General features: G+C 39.9%; 1 protein-coding gene across 7 annotated transcripts in view; it reads left to right on the top strand.

Moving 5' to 3' along the window:
• Positions 1-23719, top strand: part of whrna (whirlin a) — an 80009-nt gene that overhangs the window by 23641 nt on the left and 32649 nt on the right. For all 7 annotated transcript variants that reach the window (XM_057018905.1, XM_057018903.1, XM_057018909.1 and 4 more), the window contains exons 3-4: positions 11430-11648; positions 13989-14114. In XM_057018905.1, coding sequence (XP_056874885.1) covers positions 11430-11648; positions 13989-14114 — 345 coding nt within the window. The remainder of the gene's footprint in view (positions 1-11429; positions 11649-13988; positions 14115-23719) is intronic.

Here is a 23719-nt window from a genome sequence, read left to right as displayed (position 1 = left end):
AGCCCATTTTCTGTAAACACTGTTCATCATTGCGCCCACAAATGTGAAGCACTACATATAAACAGCAGCTCATCTGAGATAGACGCAAAGGAGAAAAATATTCTGTCGTCCGATAAACTTCCAGCTCAATTCATGTTGAAATAGTTTGAGATGCGAGACGACAGTTAAAGCACAAAGGGCCAATTTTCACATTAAATTGTGATGGCACCATCTGTGCCGCAAGATCCATTCAGAAAAAGTTAGCTGCTGCACAGATAATGTCGTTTTCATGGGCCCCTTTTGCGTCTTCCTGTTAAGCTGATGCGGCCCATCCTGTCCTAATCTTTCGAGCGATGAAACATAAGAACTAAACTTCTCTCTTGGTTCTACTACAACCCTTGATTGAGCTGTGTTGCATTATAAAATTCAAGGCCTGTGTTTCCTCTGAGTGAGGAATACATCATTAAACATCATAAGAAGATCAAACCTGATATCTGAATTTTCCCATTATAGCACTCCCCTAGCTTGATCTCTAAACCATGTGCGGTACCCTGGAGCCCAAAGAAGCCTCCTTCAGATGGCTTTCTTTAATGATTTAAGGTCTACAGTAAATGTCAAGAGATCAGTGGATGATGGGGAGAAGGATCTACTAGTCTAGATAGTCAAAGATGGAAATTATGTCACAAGGTTGGATTGCCGTGTCAATAATCATCATTACTATGTCTAAGTAGTATTCAGTCTTTTTAAAAAGCTCAGTATAGTGGGATCCTGTGTTGACGTTCCTGATCTTTTCTTTTTTTAAGAAACCATTTACTATTATTTACAGTTCTATTTACCCGGCTCATTTATCCATTCAGAAAGTCCTTATATGGCTGTTATTGATAGTCAGGTGTTTTATTATTGTTATTATTTATTCTTATTGTCATTTGTAAATGTTAATAGGTGACCATAGAGCAGCTGTCTTCTCCAGTTATGACACCATAGTTCCCATTCTGACATACTAATTTGTGTCAGTTTATACGTCATCATTTTTGGTTAACCAATAAAACAGTGATGGCAACCCTAAAAATGAAAGTTTTTTGGTTTATTTTTCAAAGCAGACTGTTAATTGCAAGTGATGAGGGGTTACACGTGTCAAAATAGTCCAGCAATGACTCCAAACTTTGTGTTTCAAAACACCCTCAAAGGAAGTTTTAACTAGTTGTGTTCAGTTTAGTTATAAATGGACGGGATTTCTGTCTGACAGCCTGAACAGGGACGTAACCTGAACATGTCTATTCTGCTTCACAACCAATCAGGTTGGCTTTTTTCCTGTGTCAAAATTTGCATTTTGCCGCAGGCTTGTTGAGCCGTATCAGGCCCAGATGGGACTGTCCTCCTCTCTCTCTCTCTCTTCAGGCCCATTAGTGTCAGACTCAGGGTTTTCAATTGGAGCCAGGACCCATCTGTTTCTCGATCCCCTGTCCTCCCACAGCTTTTTAGACCTGCCTGTTATGAATATACGTGTGGAGGTGGAGGAAAGGAGCTTACAGTTGCAGAGACAGCTAACAACAGATACAAATAAGGTGTGGGTGTGTGTGTTTCCTGTCCCTGTCACCGAACATCTCCTTGGCAATGTCCTCTCCCCTGAGACATAATATCTTTAACATTTAGCAGTGCAATGGATGCCTACACTCTGCCACAACTTGAAAGATGTGGCTACATTACAGATGCCCAGGTTACCTTTAGGGTAGCAGCCTTGTAAATGTTGACCAGACTAAGGTTTAATTTAAGACATCCAGAGCAGATAATTCACACTTACACATGATATTGCACTTTATTGACTCACTGCTACAGAGGTGCAGATGAGTGGTTGATGCAGAGACGCCATCGCAATCTACAATATGTGTCTAGGAGAGATGGAAAGAAGTTCATATGGAAGTGCCCTAAGATTGGTCTGTGCAGTAGTCACCATGCTCTAGGTGCTAGAGTTAATTTTCTGCATAGCTGAGCACTGAAAGCATGAAAAACAGCTGTGCAATGTGGTGTGCTGTTAAGACAGAGCCGTCCTGCAGGGCACGGGAAGGATTGTTTGACAGGATGGAGATACCCTGAAGAACACTGAGACCTATATTCAACCTGCGCTGAAGTGTTGGTTACTCACATACCTCTGAGAGTGTTATGAAGTGTGCAGAGGTGCGTGTCAGCTCAGGTCATCTGTCAAGCTCCGACTCTTAATAGTCATGAAATATTTGACGATCCTGCTCCAGGTGTACTGTACCATGAATTCCAAATCCTGGAGTGATGAGTGGACATTAGTAATTAAAGATATTACGTTGTGAACAAACACTGTAGATATGTTCCTCATAATGAAATTATCTAATAAGATAAGAAAAAGAAGACAGCAAATCTGGGCAGGAAGTAGATCTATTAGTGAAGAGTGTAAATGCAGTGTACAGTAGGGATTCGCTACATATTTATTTAGTAATTTTAATAAAAATGACCTTGTCAAAATGGAAGGAATATGTTTTATACACTGTATTGATACAAGCTTTTCATCCTTGTCCTCTCATACTTATAATAATCATTTTAATCCATAACAATCTAATTCCAATTTACAGTTTGTCTTGAAAAACCCACAGTTGAATCTACTTTCAAACTGTTGTGTTGGATTTTTGAACAACTTCTGAATGTACCCAATCTATGAAGATTCATTTATTTTCAGGGTCTCCTCATCCCTGCTATTTTTATTTAATCGCATACACAAAATGAAATATTCAGAATACAAAGTGGAAAGATAACATGTAACTTTAATGAAACATTTCATCACGATCCCCATGTGAGGCCCAGGGGGATGAGGGCCAATTACGAAGCGTTCAACTTTTCAACTGAGTTCCATCTGCAGCTTCTTCATATTCATGGTGGGACATTGCTGGGATGTCTCTGTTTATTCAACACCACCTGTCCCCCTTTACCCAACTTTTAATTAGATCTCAGCTTCTTCTTGGTCTTCAAAAATGGTGATTTCTAAGTGCTGTCAGAGGTTTGTCCTTGGCCACCTTAAAAGCTTCAACGTGCACTCAAGTCAGGTAAAATGTTGAAATGACTCCATGTCACCTGTGGAGGATGAAATTCACCTCTTTGCACGGATTCTAATGGTTTTCCTGAACGAGTCCCTCCCTCTGCTGCCAAATCAAACCTCTACCTGAATGTGTGATGTATCAGCCTTGACCTAATGTTATAGTTATAGCTTTTTCTAATCTTCCAAAGACCAGATGTATCTTTAAGTGTATTTTTCAGTGTCTTCGCTTCTATGTGCTATAAAAACATGGCTTTGAAAGAGAAATAAGAAATACTGATAGTTAGATGTTTCTGAATGAGATTCTGGAGGGTGGGTGACTGTTTAAGACATCAGCTTAATATCAAACAAAAGACCCAATGCTATTTCCCTGATGTGCAGGGTGGCAGTAAACCGCCATCTTCCATATGACGTGTCACTGTATGCACAGTTCTGCCCCTTTCTTGTGGATTTATTTGCAGTATCTCCCATCTTCTCTGTGGCTTCGCTGCTCCCTGAGGCACAATCAAAGGCAGAACTGTAAATCAAACATACTGAAGATGTAAAGGTTCAACTGCCGCATATATTGTCTTCTCTGTTCTTGTGTACAGAGGGAAATTGTATTTGTTCAACCTGATTGGAATTCCACTTCAGTATTTCCTTCAAGTAAGGATAATGTCTCAATACATTGAGATTTATCTCAACAAAGCGTAAAACAATGCAAACTTGTTATCCTGCATCATCCTTCTTTGCCTCCGAGAGCAACTTTCCTACATTTAAAACCAGCTAATTGCATTAATTAACATTAACTGGAGCTAACGTCCTCCACTTACATCACATTGGTGCCTTTAAAGCGCCGCAATCGCAAAGGTTCTTCTCGAATTACGACCAAGATCAGTTTAATTTAACTCCTGTAGGGAGATGGCAAGGCTTGATTCGAACAGAAAATCAGAAATTCTCTGCATGCCCTGTATGCATATGTAAAGGTGCGCGACGTGCCAATCACACCGACTACTCATGCTGCGGGTCCTCGGGCTGTGAACAAGCTCTTATCCAGGTAGCACCGTGGAAACGTCACTGTTCTTTTGATCTTCCCACACATGCCAACAACAGCCCGGTACACACTCAGTAAAAGATATAGAAGCTGTCATTCCTGTTTTGCAGGTATTTACATTTGAGCGTCGGGCTTAGAGGGTGTTTTATGCAATATTAAGATGTGCGTGAGGTGTTGTAGATTCTGTTTTTTAGTTATTTATGGGCGTAGCCTTCAGACATGTTTCGTTTGAAATTGAAAGAATTGTGCCTGTCCTGCTGGATCTTCACCCTAGCAACACAGACGGAGAAGCTCTTGAACGTCACCTCGTATGCTGTCATCTTCAACCTTGCTTTAGCTAAACTGCTACTCTGATATCGCATTAGAAATATTCTTACCGCCCTATTTTTCACCACATTGTTACATCAGAAAGTGCTTTTGAATATATGTCAAGTAACAAGTTACAGTTAATTATATTGATATTGACATATTCCTTTACACAGGACTAAAGGGGCTAATTCATATTTAATTGTAATTTTACGCAGTTATCTTGGATTTTATGTGCAGATCTCATCTTAAAAAAAGCTGAATGTATTATTCTTATCAATGAACTGAAGGAGTGCAAAACACCGTAAAAAGGTCATTTTTCAGGAAGCGTTAAAATATCAACTGATATGTTGTAATAACAATAACATAATCAAGGCCTAATAATTCATCTTCCCATGAGAGGGAGTGCTTTTGTTGTTGATCCTGGTTCCGAAGGAACCTGAATATCACATTTTTAAAGTTATTATGAGTCGTTTGCCACTTTGAAACAGAAGCTCCTCTAGATCACCACCAGACTGCCGTCGAATAATAAAAACACTTTTAGGAACTGTAGTTTACTGGTGGATGACCTTGAAAAATTCCAGAAGAGCAAAAAAGAAGCAGCTGTCATTGCAAACAACTGGCAACATGAGTAGAAGTTACAATTACTTGAAGTGTAATGGAGAACTGCTGAGAGTCGATTTGTTCTGACACGTCTTTAATCTCATGTAAACCATCAATTCTCATAGCTTGGTCGGGTCTCTGATGACTCCCGATGGGACCTCAGTTTAAATGCAGAAACTTCAATCTGCATTGTGTGGAAGAAGAAAATGTCTTAATTGATCTGGTGCGAGCAGCTAAAAGGCCATCACCTCACACGTGCACCCTGAGCCCGATTAATATACAGACCTGGAGGTAGTTGAACGGTAATATGGGTAATATAGTTGCTCAAAAGGCAGCACAATCTGCATAAAATAATGGTTTTAGGGCCATAGCAGCCATCTCAATCTTATGGAAAACTGCTTTTGCTTTGAAGAAGAGTCAATCGTGTCTTTTGGAGGGACAAAACAAAAACACCAACAATCTTTGGAATTGGATGGAAAATACTGTCACGATATGTATTTGAAAATTCAAGCAAATCCAAGTTAGCACACAACACTACCAACCAAACCTGAACAAGGGAAATTCCTGGATGGACAGTGAAAAAGAAAAAAAACTGTCCGTCGTGCTGTCGTTAGCTTAGATGATGAGCAAACGTCTAACGGTCATTTGATGTTAAAGACAAGTCTGACCTGGAAATTAGTAGGGTGTTGTTATAGGAAGACACCAACTCCCACTAGGGTGGCTTTATCTTCCGAGCAAACAGACTGGAAAGCTTCTGCTGTACATGCGGTTCCTTAATTTTAATTCCTTTCATTTTAATTAATGGACTTGCTGTGTTGTTGATGTTGTTTAATATTCATATAACTTCAGGAACTCCTTAAAAACTGCATTAGTGAACATCATCACTTGCAGCGCCACCTTTCAAAATAAAAGCCAGGAAAAACTGCACATATAACCGTATAAAGAGTGGTTTGCTTCACAATCAAGGACATGACCACACACATTACTGTCACCTACTTTTTTTGGTTTGGTTTTTTTGCTTTACTGGTTAACACGGATTAGCCAAAAAAGAAAAATGTTTTTGTTTTTTCCCTCCATTCTTTGTGGTCCCATCTTATTGGACAACAGATGCCTGTCAAAATTGATTCTCTCCTGTCTATAATGGGGCAGAACCATCAGAGCTAATTGCCCATGTTTTATTAAACATAAATAATCAATACAGCTGCACTGTTTGATAGGGACTGGCAGATGCACCGGATCCCCAGTGCATACTAAAGTACTGTATTTATGGTCCACATGATGCCTATACAGTAGACTAGCTACTATTAAATAGTATACATACACATTTAACAGCTAGCACTTTATAGTTTTCCAATGTCATTATTTTTTTGCCCTTGGATGCATATTTTGTAAATGACCAGGTCTATTTCTATGTTTTGCGTTTCTTTGTATCTAATTACGCCCCCGTTCAAGCGCCCAGCAGATGACTAGCTTCCACAGGCAGCGAGTCGGCTTACACTGCTCTCATTTTCTGCCTTGTCTTTCTGCCCCCCCCCCAGTAAATAACTGTGAAAGATGCCAGACATTGGTGTCCAGGAGGAAGCCCCATAAATAATAGCCAGTAAGAGATATGGTGTTCAATACGGGAGAAATGTGAGAGAGGAGAGGAGATATAGAAGGCATGTTTGATTAATGGCTGGGCTGAAGGAGTGGGAGGAGTGAAGATTGATCCATGGCTTTGTCAGCTATCTCAATACTTTTTCTCTCAAGTACTTTAATAATGTTTGCTGTGATTAAGCCATCGCTGTCCCCTTATTACGCTTCACTTCAGCATTTAGATCAGACCATGCATATCTTTTTTTTATTTTCATTTCAAGATAAGTTCTAGAGTATCTATTTAAGAAACAACCTAGCTTGAAAGAGTAAAAATACATTGAAAGTTAGCAAATTAAAGCGAGGAGCCCGTCCTCGGTTGGTTCAATTTGTGTGAGAGGGGTGTTGTAAAGCCTTAGGAATAGCAGCTTGAGCATAAATTCAACACGTCACTCTGATTTTAGCTATAGAACTAAAATCCTGTGGACAGTTTATTTGAACCAATTGCTGTGGTGCCCAATAAAGAGATCAAGGTCAACAAAGGTTGTGTGGGTAGTTTCCTTGGCATAAAAAAGAAGTTAGCCAATCATCCATCCCCTCTGTTTGTCACCTGGAATCCTAATTCGGTGACACCTGACAACAGGAACTGCATGTGTTTCTGTACTAATGTGTGCAGGTACTTCCCCATTCTGGAGACTAAACCTCCAGATATGTATGGAGGGAAAAGCTACAGTTTGTAATTAGATAGAACAGAAACCCCCGAAAATACAAAGCACGATAGTGAAGATCAGATAAGAATCATTACAGAGACAGTTGAACTAATTGCTTAATCAAAGTAGAAGAGATTAAGTTATTAGAGCTGCTGTCAGTCATCTTTCACGGTGGCCTCACACCAAGAAGGTTGGGGGTTTGATCCCCAGTTCCGAGACCTGAGTTAGTATGCTCTCTGTGGGTTCCGCCACCCTCCAAAAGCAGATCCAGTAGGTCCCGGTTGATCAACAGTGGCGGTGCGCCATGTTGCAGGCGCTCAGACCGACCCACCATCTGGCCGGGAATTTATGCCGTACAGTCAAATAGTATCATGTGAAATAAAGCATAGCTCTTCCTCCACATACAGTAGCCCAAAACACATGTACGGCTGGTTCTGATTTCCTGTTTTAGATGGTTTCATTCTGACAGATGTTCATTTAAATCGATTGTCTTGGAGCTAAGGAACAAAAACAGATTAAAGTCAGCAGATTTCCGATAGAAGAGACGTTCTGAGGAGCAAAGTCATTAGATTACATATGTAGAAAGATGTTCTTATAGGTATGGCCGAATATCCATGCATGGATTTGAATGACAGCTCCAGTTATCCTCTTCTGCACGTGGATTGCAATGTGCTCAGGCTCATTATGGAAACTTAGAGCAGCCAGTAGTCATTGTGCTGGACCCTGGGATGCTCCTGGCTTATTTCCATTGACAAAGCCTTGGTCATCACTATTGGAGGCTTAACACATAAGAACTTCCGTGTGACAGTTCCCAGAAACTAAACCAACGTGCTCCAGTGCCTGGACATCAGAAACTGAGTAACATATGTTTTTTTAATTAAATATTAAATATGTAACCTTTTTCCCCGAGCGTTAAACATGGGAGCTTTTTTTCTATTTTGCTTATTTTTATGATGATTTTTATTAAGATTTCTTTATTTTTAATATTAGATTTTCAGGAGTAAATATTCATCATATCTTATTAATCATTTTTTCAATGGTCGCTGTCCACAAGTAGCAACACCAACATGTTAGTTTATTAAACATGGTCGATATTTTGGTAGGTAACAATGGCTTGAATTAGAATTTTAAAGAGATTTTCATAGCTCCAATCAGATATCTCCAGGAACACAGTGCACACCTCTAAGATACATCAGAAAATTGTGTTAAATCTGCACATCAGTTGCTTGGATACACATTCACACCAAAATCATATCAAACAAGCGGATTTTACTTTGTGGTTTTTTGGTGTTGTGTTTGTAGCACTGATAAACCAGCAGCATGAGGGACCTCTGAAGGCTCCAGACCCTCTTTTAAGTGCACGTAGGAACATTTTGATCAAACATGAGCACTGAGTTTCAGGACCCGTGGGCAACTGGGACAAATCCATGTGCTGATCAAGGTTCCCAGATATCACTGAAGTTGCTACCTCAGCATGACACAAGATGTAAACTGGGATTTGAACCGAGAACCCTCCAAATCTCAACCCAGACTGAGCGACCACTGCCCCAACGTTGTCCAATAAACTGCGTATTTCCACATGTGCTGTCTGTTCCATTTATCATACAAACCACCTAACATCACATCAGATATAATAAAATGAGTTTCTTAGCATCCGTTGGAGGGAAAATGCTAACTGCAAGGTTTCCTGGCTTTACCTTATGCCATGCATCTTTCAAACAGCAAAGCTTTGTTACTTTCTACATAAAAATGAATAAAAAGATGAACGAGCATAAAAACTGTCATGATGAATTAAGATTACTGAAGCTTTTTCTATTATCTCTCAACGCCTGTATTGAAGACAAAAAACCTGCTAAGTCTTTTGGAAGGTTTTTACTTTTGAAAGTACGTCAGAACTGTTTGAAGGTGATGTGGGCTGACTTCTCTTGCTGACTGCACCTTTTACACGTGCTCAACACATAGTTTGTCAAAACTAAACAACCCAGAGGTTCATTCAGGCCTGGCTTAGGGAGCACAACCTGAAGTAGTGGTTGGAAGGTTGTTGCTCTCATTTCTTTATAGGAGGCTGTGATCCCAAGCCCCACGTAGTCTGTTTCATTTTGCAAGGCCTTGCTGCAGTGGTCTGGTGATTAGGATGATCTGTTTACGAGGCAGCGGTGTCTTCCTGTGTTTCTTTTACACGTGATTGGATTAAGGGCGATCCACTTTACTTAATTACATCTGATGTAAGACCTATATGTTTACATAACAGCAGCTGTGTTATGTAGGATGAGGTATCTTTATTTCTTTTTGTCAGCAGCTTTAATACGGAAATAAAAATTAACACGTTGCATAAAAAAATCAATGTCCATGTGTGTGTGTGAGTGTGTTAATCTTTTATGAAAGATTTCCTCTGGTGCACTATTATTCAAGTATTCTTGGCATACAAATAAAAATGAAATGTTCACAGCTGATTCAGCCTGTATTATCAGTTATTAAGAATTCATCACTGGGAATTTAAAACCCGTAGTTTTAAAAAGGGTCTCAAACATGTCTTTCTTTTTGAAAGAAATTTCTTCCTCTAACTGTTTCCTGTCTTTTTAAGCTTCTCTTTGTTTTGCAGCACCTGCCATTGATTATAGTTTATTACATCTATCCATTAACCTTGCTTGATCTTGTCATGTAGACTAGCTCAAAAAGTTGGCCGTTCATATTTCTTTTTGCCAGCTTTTTTAATTATTCCCTTATATGTTGTGCTTTTACAGAAAATGACTACGCTTTCACTTTTTGCACAGTCAGCTTTTGTGTGTCAAATGGATCATCTGGACTCTAATCAAAGCGTGTTGCTTCAGCAATGATTCCTTCTGTGGCCCGTTTACCTCAGGCTACCTGCTGTTGCCGTTCCCCATTATATTATATATTCAATTTCCCCAGCACGTCTTGTTTTGCCCGAAAGCAGCGTTCAGCTGCATCAGCCCGATGTCACAATCAGCGCGGCCCTCCAGGGACGACACATTAGGGCCACGGAGCCGTGTGTGGTTCGTCGATAACCACTGAATGAAATTTTTTTTAAAAGGACGCGGCAGAATGTTCAGTGCCACAACTTCCTTTCATCCATTCATTTTCCACCATTATGTAGCTCCCTGTTTCTGATCCCGCTTCTCTGTCTGTCTGTCTGTCTATCTGTCTATCTGTCTATCTGTCTATCTGTCTGTCTGTCTGTCTGTCTGTCTGTCTGTCTGTCTGTCTGTCTGTCTGTCTGTCTGCCTGCCTGCCTGCCTGCCTGCCTGCCTGCCTGCCTGCCTGCCTGCCTGTCTGTCTGTCTGTCTGTCAGACGAGTCCTCCCAGTGATATTTGATGGCTCAGAAAAAAGTCTGTCTGCTGCTGTGCCTGATTAAATAAATGAAACCCCTTTTTGTCAACAAGACTGACTCACTGGTTTGACACATTAATTGTATTGTGTCTTACTTTCCCTTCTGTTTTTATTTGATGAGGTTTTTTTTGAGGATTTCTCTGCCCTTGAGTATCAGCAGCTTCTCTGAGTAAGGCCTTCCTGCGGTGTGTTGGTGGTGCTGCTACACCTATTGTAGGGGATGAGCGGACGACAGTAATGACGGGTATCGGGCCATTCTGGGCTCTTCACTGCGGAGGTTTTTGTTCCTTATTATTGATTCGGCTTGATTGCAGCAGCTCGCGCGGCTGCAGTGGAACCGAGCTCTTTTGCAACCCACAGCTCTTTTGACTGTTCGGAGATACACAACGCTTGTCTTTTTTTGTCAACACACATTGTCAACAGAAAGGACGTGTCTGCAGCAATAGGATGGATGTCAGAGTTGTGTCAACTTTAGTTTTATTTTTGGAGGATGTTTGGAGAGAACAGTCACCTTTGTCCAGGCACTGGGTGATAACATGCACGGCACATATTACCATGGAATTAGCCTGGAAGATATAAAAGATTTAAGGATGTGTCTTTATAAAAGTCTGTGTGATCCTTTTTAGTGGGTCTAATCCGACCATGTGGTTCATTGATCTGCAGAGAGGCCGCATACACATTTACCAAAAGAAATGTATTCACATCAGTCAGCATTATTCTGCAATTATACCTTAGGTTGTTTGCTAATTTTGTATTTTTTGATGGACTAGACTGTAAAACAGTAGTCACTTGTCTGTTAATGAATTCTCTCTTCAGGTGCTGAAAGGCAATAAGAAACTTTGCCTGTCTGTGCGTTCGGTCGGACGGATTCCGGGTGGCTATGTCACAAACCACGTCTATACCTGGGTTGATCCTCAGGGTCGCAGTGTTTCCCCCCCACCTGACCTGCATGAGCATCGGAGTGCCACCCTAAGGAGAAGTGACAGCCAGAGACGCAGCAACATGCAGCTGCTTCAGGAGGGAGACGAGAAGAAGGTGAGGGTTTTGCCTCTGAAATCAATCAATAACTCTTTTTCAGTTGCACATCACTGGAAATCAGTTGTGACATGAAAACCTGTGTCACATGATCATCATTGCTAAATCACGGTGGCAGGCATAACATGATTTACATATTCATACCTTCATTTGATACGTTTTTACTGCATTTGTATTGTCAGCGTGTTCTCAGAACAGAAGCCACAACTGAGATCATAAACTCTTTTTTTTTAGGATATTTTTGAGTAACAGTTTTCTACATCATAGCCACTCAAAATGCTTAAATGTGCCCATGTACACTCAGTTATCAGTCAGGACGTTCTCCATCACAGGTCTCTACATCAATCAAAGCAACACTTTGATAACAGCTGATTGGGGGCATCAGCATGCAGCAGCAGAAATCCTCAGCCCTAAGAAGTGCTGTTAGCTGCCAGTATAAGAAGGCTGGAGCTGGTTATTACAGCTTTTCTCAATTTCCATCAAAAAATACACAGTCCTAATCCTGATATGTAAGGTTAGTGGGCTTACCTCCAGTCAGAACAGAGTTATTAAAAGATTAAAGTTTTGACGCTACACGCTCTGAATAAAATCAGGCTTTTAATGCCAAATGTTACACTTAGAGGAGTTGGGAAATATGGGGTAAATCTTTAATTTATGAAGGATTTGCATATGGATGACAACATCCCAGATAACTTCTTTTTTTCAGTTTCGACTGAAACGTACACTTGCTAAACAATGATGATGGTTTCTGAATATACCAACCCCATATCGTCTTAATATGAGCAGTGAGAACACGATGGTTCTTTCTTCTTTTTTTTGATGGGTCAGCCTGTTCTCTTCTGAGATAAATAAACTCATCCAAACCAGAAACATCGTCTGAACGTTGTTAATGGAGACGCACAAGGCTGACAAGGTGACATGACCGCCACTGTGCTTTTATCTTAGCAAGCCTACATCATCTATCTGAAGAACAAGATAAAAACAATCTGGGCCTTGTCCCACTTTGGATTATGGAAGACCAACGGCAGGTGAGGTATGGATGGGGGGGTCTAACCTCCCCCACCATCACTCCCAACACAGCCCACAGGGGTGTATTCTGCTTACCCACTGTAGACATGACTGCACCCTCACCTGCACCTCCGTTACATTCGCAGATAACACCACGGGTGTCTGATTTATAGAGTTGGCCTACAGAAGTCACGGGGGAGGGGGGGCCTGGTGGTGCAGGCACCGCCACTTTGTTCTCAACACCTCACGCCTCTCCACATCCATGGAGGAAAAAAAATAAAGTTCCTTAACAAACTTTCATGGAGCTTCAGCATCTCAGGCTTGAGTGGAAAAAGCCAAAAGCTGTTGTTTTTTTCTAAAGCTAAGCCAGACCTATCTACCTGAGGCTGCTGTTGAACCTGTGCTTCAGCACCGAAGAACCCTGACAACCTGCGGATCTGTGTGGTCTACGCCTGGTGTCAGGCCAGCAGCACCTCCACGGACGTTACGCATATATAGAGGTCAACGCTGTTTCAGCCACGGCCATCTGGAAAACATATCAGGGCAATAAAATCTTACAAAAGAACATAATCCCCCAAAAAACAACAACTCAGGAAGAGTATTTTGCTCCAGATCACTGCCTTTCATTTTCCCCGGAGTCTAACAACATTCCTAATACCTTTCTTATTGTGATCATGAGTCACTGGAGCACCTTTCTCAAGGAGCTTTATATTAATGCACAATGATACTACGCCACTGTTGTGTTTGTCCTTTATCTAGTAAACTGATACTTCTTTGTGCCTGTTATTCTGAGAGAAAGGCCATTTTAAGACTCTATTCTTTGCATTTCATACGATAAGGTTCTCAGTAACTTCATGTATTGTAACAATAATTCCACCTCACATCCAGGAAATCTGCTGTGACTGATGTAATACAAAATTAATTAGACACTTTTTTCTTGTATTTCCTGTTGGTATTAGTTTTCCATGGCACCATGTTAAAAGGTGATTCATTATTATAATTCATTATATTTCATCTGCTCTGTTTTTTTATGCGGAGCGACTCGAACAGGCCAATTTTTACATTACTTTGGTTATTCATCCACTGACAAATGATTCCACCAGCATAATCAATAATGGGTCCTCAGATCTAAGAGGGTTTTGCCATTTTTTTGTATTTTATCATTTTCTCTCAGCCCTTTAAATCAGCCCTTTTATCGAGCCTGGTGTATTATGCTACACTTCTCTGTGCTGCTGTGCACAGCTCGACACCACAACAAGGTCTGTCTAGTTACAATATTCGACAAATGGAGATACTAAAGATCTGCCTTTATCTTTTTTAATCTCTTCATAGGTCAACCTGGTTTTGGATGATGGACGGTCACTGGGACTAATGATCCGAGGTGGAGCAGAATATGATTTGGGTATTTACATAACTGGGGTGGACCAAGGCTCAGCAGCAGAGTTTGGGGGACTCAAGGTATGACTTAAAGCATTTTTAAATCTTTCACACAGCTACTTTTACAATTGGGCGTGGCTACATTTAACATTGAGTTTATTTTTGTGGAAAACCAGGATTGGGAGAAGTTCTGTGTTCAGATCTTTGGCATATTACCAGACAGAGCCTATATAAGAATATTTGACACTGGAAAGAGCCTGTCCGAGGTCCCTGGTAACCAATAACGGGCATGTGAGCCTCATTATTGTGAGGCAATTCTCGTTTAATTTGAGTGTTCTGTTCCACAGATATGGTCAGGGATTAAAGGGTTTGTTTGTCATGGCAACAGGAGAAGAGTCATGGCAAATGCTCCCTCATCTCAAGCTTTTTTAGTCATAAACCTTGTCAGCCAGCCAATTACACAGACACCTAGAGGGCCCACACTTTCAGCGCAGTAGGGGAAGAATTCTAATCTAATAAGAAATAAAAGGAAAATGGGGGAGTAAAATAGTATTAGGTAGAGTTATGTGACCACGTTTCAATTGTTACTAAAAAGTGTTTATGGTGATCTGCCACCTTTTAAATGTTTTAGAGATTCACACATCACTTCTGACAACCGTTGCTGTAAGCTGGAACTATTGGAATAAACATTCAACGAGCAATCAGTGACATCCAAATTATTATTCCCATTATTCAAATACGCAGCATCTTTGGAGTGCAGCAAATGCAATTAATTAGGTGATAACATGAAATATAAAATGCATATTGTAAAGTTATATTAAAATCAAAGAAATCAAGGGGGTGGGGGGTGAAGAATGTTGTGGAGCCTTGATCCTGATGGTGCTGAGGGGTGGATGTTGATGAATGATTGGAAGAACTTGTGATTGGAGGGTTTGATTGAAGATGATTTGAAGATGGCCAGGCGGTGAGGCGGTGGAGGGGCGGCTGCGGCTGGAAGATCTGAGGAGCACTGAAATGAGACAGAGCACTTTTCTATTTGACTATTTGTCCGCTGTAGGTGATTTTGCAGGTTTCATGACTAGAGTTGCTCCACTATTAAGGTCACTCAGGAAACGCTTAGAAACTCATTCCTATTTCAAACACGTCAAGAACATGACTGTAGGGCATCTACAGGACGAGGCATCATCACCAAATTTCCTGCAGGTTAACTGATATCAGACATATTGGGTGTCAAATATTTATGAGAAGACAAGACGGGAACAGCAGCTTTGTAATTTCCCAGAAAAAAAGGAAGGGTCGCTGTGGAGTATCTGTTATTATATTTATGGCGTTGACCTCGGTGTTTAAGACCCCGTTTAATACAGAACCGACCCTGAGGTTTAAGTTAACGCTCACTGCTTTGGTCTTTGACCAGGATAATTGCCACTGGTGAATTTGCTCTTAAAATGCTCAGTATAATACTTATTATACGCATCGGTAAGGATTTATTGATGCTAGTGTTGTGTAAAGCACCAGTTGTCTCAGCAGTATTGGGACTCTGTGCTGAGCCTCAAAAACCAGATTCTTTCTTTATCTTTAGAACTGTTTTTGAGCTCTTATTCAGATTGATTGATGTTCATATTATTATTTTGTTTTACTTACTGACACTGATAACATTCATAAATTGGTTACCACACCTACTTGGTGCCTGGCACATAACTATAATACCATAACTTTTGCAAAGTATTTCAATAAAATTTACTATACTGCTAATCCAAAGCTTCATGAATTGTTTCAAACTTTAAAAATGTAAATATTTAAATGTATTTAAAATCTAAATCTTAAAATTGACCCCACTTTATCACATCATTGCTGATTACTGACAAATAAAGCTTTTTAACAATTATTGTAATTCTTGTAATAGTTTACAATACTTTTATTTTAAGTACTGTTTGCTAAGAATATGCAGCAAAGTTGTCAGACTTTTCTAAAAGAGTGCGAGAAGTCACTAAACTGTGATATTGGCTCTCTGTATCGCTACAAAAATGAGGAAAAGGTCAGTTGTGCTCAGTGCCCTTCTGTTGACATCTGCTGGATTAGTTTAAATTTAATTAAAGATGAGGGGGAAAGGTCAAGTCTGGTATGATGTCAACACTGGACAGGACTCAGAAAGGATATTGGACAATTCTCTATTTTTCCAGAACTGCATTCTTAATAATGCATTTGGTCCTTTATCCAAGCCTTGCACATGTGGTATATAAAATAGGTGTACACATCTGCAGCGCCGAGCAGAGTGTGCCAAACACGCGGCTGGATTAAAGCCAGATATTTTCAATTTACACAGAGGTGATTTTCCATCAGCTTCTATCCTGCTGAAAGAGCACAAAACAAATCTGCACTTGGCAACCGACAAGATCCAGGTGTGTGTGTGTGTGTGTGTGTGTGTGTGTGTGTGTGTGTGTGTACATTTGTTTTGTCTATCTACTGCAGCCGACAAGAAGCAACATCACAACATGAGGGGGGTTTAACAGACAAAATGTAATTGCTCAAATACTGCTATTTATTTTATTGTCTAGCTGTAATAATAATTACTTTTAATGAGCTCTTTAAAGTTTTCTTCTCGCTCTCACATGTTTTTTCTGATTACTATTTTGCTTGTGATGCGCATGTCGAATTTCATCACCATTCTAGGACACTGGCTGTGTTACCTGCCCTACAAACGCATTGTTACTATTGAATCAGAATTCATAATCACCTGCCCTATGATTATGGATATTATTTAATCATATTTATTATTATTAATATATTATTATATCATATATTTCCTTTTTGATCCAGTTATTGCTAAAACAATTTTGCCATCAGATTTAGTTAAACTCTGATATCATGGGACTTGTTGGTTGAATGAAACTCAGGATTCTTACCTAATGATGGTATGGCAGTGACTCAAGGCTCATGATGATGTGGTTATTTTGCCCAGTGTTTGATGGTAAAGAACGCATTCACTCAGTCTAAAAGCATTTCCATACTCAGCTACTGTGCGTTAAACCCCGAAAACAAAATGTGTTTGAATTCAGTTTGCGTTTACTCCCTGCTCATAGAAAAGGCTAAAAGGCGACTGAAGAGAATGTGAAGCTGTGCCCTGATATGTTTGAAGTTCACCAGAGTCCTCTTATTGCATTTTCTTGCTCCCATTCTCTCTGCGACATTAGATTTAAGGAGAACATTTATTCCCCAGATGATTCTTTAGGACAGAAATATAACAGTACTTTACTTCTGGACTTCAATCAAGTGCACTTGTTAAACTCTTTCCAACCCCTTAATATAGTGAAAGCTTGAACTCGTGTCCTCTTCAGTCCATTGCTGTATTAGATATTAAAGTGCCGCTTCGACCCACAATCAAAAATATGTTCTGTTCAAGTTATAAATTATATACTTGTTCTACTTGCTCAGATTTCAGCTGCAGAGATGGTTTCTCCCTCACAATGAAATGGTGGTGGGGGGCAGCAATAGTTTTAAGGTCCTAACAGGATCTGACGTGTCATAAGTCCCTTTTCTGATTAAAAATTCACTATGATCAAATGACACTTGCTCATTTTCTCCATGCTGCATCTTAACAAACTGTTGTTATGAGATTCATGAATAAAAGCTGCAGGAAGTCTTTTACAGGCTATTCTACTCCAGCAGGGTCTTGTTTTCTACAACCTGTGAGATGAGCTCATTTTTCTGATCTTTTGATGAAAATGTGTCCTCTATACTGTAGTCACAGGATACTTGCTCATCTTCCCCATGCTGCCTCTTCACAGGTATAAGTAGAGCTGACATAAATAGAAACTGCACAGAGTCTTTTACAGCCTGTATTCTATTTATTTTTTTTATATTTTAGTTACTTATGACCATGGTCCCAGATGTATTACTGTTATTACAACATTTATTGTGAAGGGTAAAGGTTATTCTTTAAGAGCGTCTAGGGCTAATATACTCTACACTAGGTGCAATACTATGATTACAGAAACATCAATAACAAAAGAGTTGTGCAATATAAACTTTAATAAACAGATACAGTAATAGTATAATCCCCTTTGAAAAGAACAACCAACTCTGACTGCTGAAAGTGAAACTCCAAGGACAGACATCAGAAACATGCTGACGCAGGCCCAAGCCAGCTGGAAATGTGCGTCGCCCTTGCATTTGTGCAACAGTAGCTGTCAATAAGAAGCTTAAGAAAAACATGTAAAACATCAGCGACCTTTGTTTCTGTTGTTCACCCATGTTGTTAGTCTAACTAAGGAAATCTAAAAATACATAGCTTTTTCTTGCACAGCCCATTATTGGCAGATAATCAGGAAGTTCAAATGCAAATAATTTCTAGATGGAACTTGAATGTTGACTTTTCTCTCACTATAGTTTTTGGCTTATTGTAAATGTGACTGATGCAAAAGAGAAATGCATTTTTTGTTGTTTTGCTTGTTTAATAATCAGGAAATTCAAATGCAAATGCACCAAACACAGACCACACAAAACACCAGAGGTGAGATTGCTACTCAGAGCCTCACTGAAGTCTGGTCTGTTGGCAGCGATCTGGTTTTAACAACACCACCAGAGACCACTGAGGAGTGGAGCACCTGCTGCACTTCACATTAAAACCGTGCCAGTAGCGCCCATTCTAATGACTTGTTTTGTAGTTTTATTAAAAACCTTCATTACAACAAGAACAACAATAATAATAATAATGATTAAGACACTAAGACACTCAATCCCTAAAACCTTCTATAAAATGAAAAATAAAACTACTGTAGCATATTTGCTATTTCCTCGGTATCTCTGATTTTTCTCCCTTGGTTTTTTTTTTTTATGTAGTTGCCCACACAGAGGGACCAGATAAACACACCTCCCTAAGTGTTGTGGATACGCATCCAAATGTGTCACATGCAGCTTTGATTTTCTGTGATGTGGCTCCAGCAGAGCTTTCGCATTATCTGCCGCACCATTGAGCCACATAAGAGCAATTGTATCATATCTGTTGGCACCGACTACAAAGTTGCACCACACACTCAATCTTACAAATGACACAGTAAAATGCACGAGCCTCGCAGATGTCGAGAGGATGTTTTCCAAATGGAATGTGCACATTTTCAGCGGGAGTTATCGACCAAATGAATGTTACAATGCGACAATAGGCCACAAGAAATAGAATACAATGTAACAACTGCTTCCTGAAATAATCTTCTCATTTTCTAGATGGAACTTGCATGTTGCTTAAGTGTGCGACTTTTCTCTCACTACTCTAGTTTCCCTTCACAATCCATAAGCATGTACATTAGGCTGATTGAAGACCTTAAATTGCCTCTAGGAGGCAGTGAATCATACGTGTGCTCCGTGAAAGGCTTCTAACCTGTCGTGGGTGTGACTATTGGGTTATGCAGTTAAAAGCAGATAAATGAAAGGACGGGTGGATAGATCACTAGCTCTCACTATGTGGAAAACAATGGGATGTCACTGTGTCAACAGTATGTCGTAACATCATAAATCACCTGTTATTCTTGGCAAATTTTTGCTTGGTTTAAGATTTGCTTTCACAGAGATGGATCCGCCTGCTCTTCACACCGAGGCTCAGAGCCACTTTGATCCGGTCTAACGACACATATAATGGTGTCGTGGAGGGAGGAGATGTGCTAAATTAGTAGCATGGAGAGGCGAGATCAGTCATTCAGCTTTATATACTTAGACATCACTCAGCGTGTATCAAAGTTTAACCCTGTCAATGTTACATCATTAAGATCAGGCTCTAGAACCTCTCCAAAGAAGCTTTTATCATCTTAAAGCTGAGATGTTCTCCCAATTCAAAGCTACATGATGATGGATATGGTTACCACAGTTGCAGCTTACCTGAAATGTAACTATTAGATGCACTGGCACAGACCTACTATGACTGGCTCATTTGATGATTATGGTGTTTGTTTGTTTTTTCTTTTTTTTGTACATACGTACGAAAAAAGACTCAAATTTGGTGCATCCAACTCGAAAAGAAACGAGATTCTCAGACATTAAATAGTGTATCAGCTACGAGCAGACTGGCACTGACTCACTTCTCCTCTGGAGTTATCTGGTTCCAAATACATTAGTTTCAATTCTCTGTGGCACAAGAAGACAAAACACACATTTAACTTAGTGTTGTTGCACAGCGTTGTGCTGTGCTTAAAAGCTGAATTCCTTCTTTGGAAAGCAAGCACTTCAGCATGCTGCAACATTAACAAAAACTGTTTCAAAATTACTGAAACATTTCAAATGTCTTATTTACGATGTCCACACTATGTTGTTTCTTTTCTGGGCAATTTCAATAAGGAAAGCCAGATGTGTCAACAGCTAGAATCAAGCTTCAAGAGAACCCATTCTGCCCTTTTTGTAAAATCCTCCACATGTTTTCAGTTTGAAAACCTCAGGATACATCCCCTTTGTACAAAACCTCATCAAATATACCATCCATCTCCTCCAAAGCAGAAGGAAACCCATGGTGAAGTCGTTTACACATTTGACAAAACAGATTCTTTAAAAACATCACGCGTTTGATGCTTAGTTGACGGATAATGTAGCGCACCAGAGTACTGGTCTATTCCTCCCTCCTGTTGATGTGCACTGTCTGTTACTCGGCACAAATAATGGTCATGTTGTAATGTAACACGGTTGCTCAAATACGTAATTTTATCGTTCTGCAAATGTGTTTAAAAGAGAATATAACCTTATTATTCAATATACAGTATCTGTATTTGTTTCTCAGTGTTATTTATGAACGGCTGAAGTGACATTTTATTTTTGAATGGATTTGAGGACCATCATGCATTTTCCTTTGTAATTATTTAGCAAGTCCCTCCTGTAGACAATAATCATCAGAATCAGAATCATTTCTTGGGCTGTAGTGCAAACGGTTTGGTTGGAACGAAATACCTACCAATTTAAATCTCTTTTGATGTGCGATGCTTGCACCTCTACACCTGACACAGATACAGCAGATACAGGCTATGGGGAAATATCAAAAGAACTTTAGGCCAAACGGCCATCTCGCACTGAGTTCGGAAAAAAAAACCCCAAATCACTGAGTAGAACTAATAGATGTAATTAGACCTGAGAGATTGGTTGAGACTTTTTAGTGACACACAGCCGCCGCATTTATTTAGTATGCAATGAATGGTCCTTTTGAGGGAGAGATGCCTGTTTAAATTCAGCTTCCTCTACGCAGAAGGTCAGCATTGATTTTGGAATTAGCAGATAAAACTGTTGTATAATAGATATATATTTTAAAAAATCAAAGCATTTCTATTAAGGACTATTAAGGTCTTTATAAGCCACATGACCAAAAAAATCTTTCTGAGTTGATTGAAGAGGTCTTGTCTTTGAAAATGCTCCAAGTTATTTATAATAATAGAAATAAGTATTGTTTATCAGTGCCTTTTAGAATACTCAGACACTGTACAGTATATTGTTACAAAGAAGAAATAAAGGAACAAGTAAACTCAAGATACTTTAAAATAATAAATGTATACATAAGTAGAATTCTGTGCTTCCTGTGCTGGTAAGGTGGGAGAAGGGGACAGTGAGGGGATAGTAGGAGGAACGTATGAGTGTGCAGAGAGTGACAATGTGTAGGAGGTCACAGAGGTACAGAGCAGTGAGGTGGTTAACATGGAGGACAGGAAGCTGCCACCAGACAGAGGATTAAATGGAGGAGATGTCTTCAGACGTTCGTCGACGATTGCTGAATGAGCCAATGTTGACTTAATAACTAAATACAGTCCACTTGTGTGTAATCCTATCCCAGTGCAAATACAGCTGTGCTGTGATGGCTTTATAGGTGGCTTTATATAGAATACTTGTAGGCAAACAGCATCAGTCCAAGGAAAACACCCGGACAGGTCAGAGATAGAATGTGGAGAAGGTTGAAGCCGGATTAGTCACTCAAAAGCTCAAACATCTAATCTAGCAGCACTTCAAGAGTATGGCACAGCTGCAACCCTACCAAGACACAGCTGTCCTCCTAAACTAGCCTTTCTCAAAGTGTGAAGTTGAGTTTTTAAACCTACAGACCGATCAGGGAGAGCACTCCTCACTATACTGGTTTAAAACAAAACATATTCATACGTTAGCAAGACCCAGACAAAAGACAGACCTGAATGCAACTGGGACTCTGCGCTATGGTCGGGCGCTGAAACCAGCCATTTACAAACACCGTCCAACTGATCTCATGGCGTTTAAGCTGATTTGCAAAAAAGAATGGACAAAAACTTCATTCTATGATGCGTAAACCTGGTAGAGACCTACCAGGCCTAAAGGTATTGCCTTAGAGGGTCTGAATACTTTTGCTCACCATACTTGAAACTAAATTAATTAACTAAATTAATTCATTAATTAAATTGTGTATGATTTTCTGTGTACTTTGTTTTAGTCTTTTGCATAAAATTCCAATAATTTTAGCTATCTATGTCTGTGGTCATGTGACAAAATGTGGAAAAGTTGAAGGGGGTTGGTTACTTTTGCAAGCCACTGCATAGAGGCAGGTATGAGGTAATTAAAAGGGAGTTACGATCAAGAGAAGTGAGGAGGTGAAGAATGGCAGCAGTGAAGGAGGAGCAGAGGCAGTTAATGCTGCAAAGATGGACATATAGTGTTGATGCTATCAGTAATATTGATGTGGGACTGGAATAAAAGCGCACAACCGAGGGTGAAATGCCGACTCGTCATCTTTGGGGAGGGGGAAGTCTGCAGAGTAGAGTTTTTGTGAAAGTAGTAATTTGGTGCCAGTACACAAGGTTTGCTGTTTCATCACTACTTAACTTGAATTCTCAAGTTGATATATTGTTATGTAATATTGTTTCCATTGAACTCAGACAGCCAGTATTTGGATTCAGTGAAGAATTAAGTTTGCTGGAGATGCAGAGTTGGGTGTCATCGGCATTGCGGTGGAAATTATTTCCAGATGATACTAAGAACGGAGAGGGAGTATATAATAAAGAAAGTTCCACAGGCAGAGCCCTGGGGTACACCTGTAGTGATGAAGACCAATGAGATCTGAATGATTTGAGTTAGATTAGTGGAGGTTTCGACCAATCCATAGGGGTGCGGGTGGGTAAAGCCAATGGAGTTTAATGCCACCCTGTTGAGGAGTGTGAGAGACAGTGTTAAAGGCAGCACTCAGGATTAGTATTGAGAGTATTCCAACCGGAGTGACTGTTCTTAAATTACATTATGGACAGTAAATTTTAGCTGTGACAATGTACCCTACAAAGTGCAGCCGTAAATGATTAGGCATTTTTCCAGGAACAACATTCACGTCAAATTATAACTGGTTGTAAAAAGAAGACAAAGAGAGGAAATGGGCACTGACTAGTCCAGCCAAAATGTGTGCTGCCATTAAAATAGCTGACTCAACAAATGTTCAAGGTAACAGATAAAGTTCACTGAATACATTATTCAGCTCTATTGGGTGTTTTGGCTACATCTGTTCAAAAAGTTGTCGGCATGACGATGAGGATCTGCCATTTATTTGTGTGTTTAGGAATTACAGCGCATGATAATTGTGCTGACATTCCGGTTAACTAATCTTGTCCTGTGGGGGCTCTGCTGTCAGTGTTGGGAGGAATGTGTGTTTTACAGCATTTCAATGGTTTTTCTACACATTTCATTTCATCATCCTGCATCCAAATATTATAACT

This window comes from Takifugu flavidus, chromosome 20 (genome assembly GCF_003711565.1).
Source record: "Takifugu flavidus isolate HTHZ2018 chromosome 20, ASM371156v2, whole genome shotgun sequence".
In the NCBI taxonomy this organism is placed as follows: Eukaryota; Metazoa; Chordata; class Actinopteri; order Tetraodontiformes; family Tetraodontidae; genus Takifugu; species Takifugu flavidus.
This window is presented reverse-complemented; position numbering and strand designations above follow the sequence as displayed.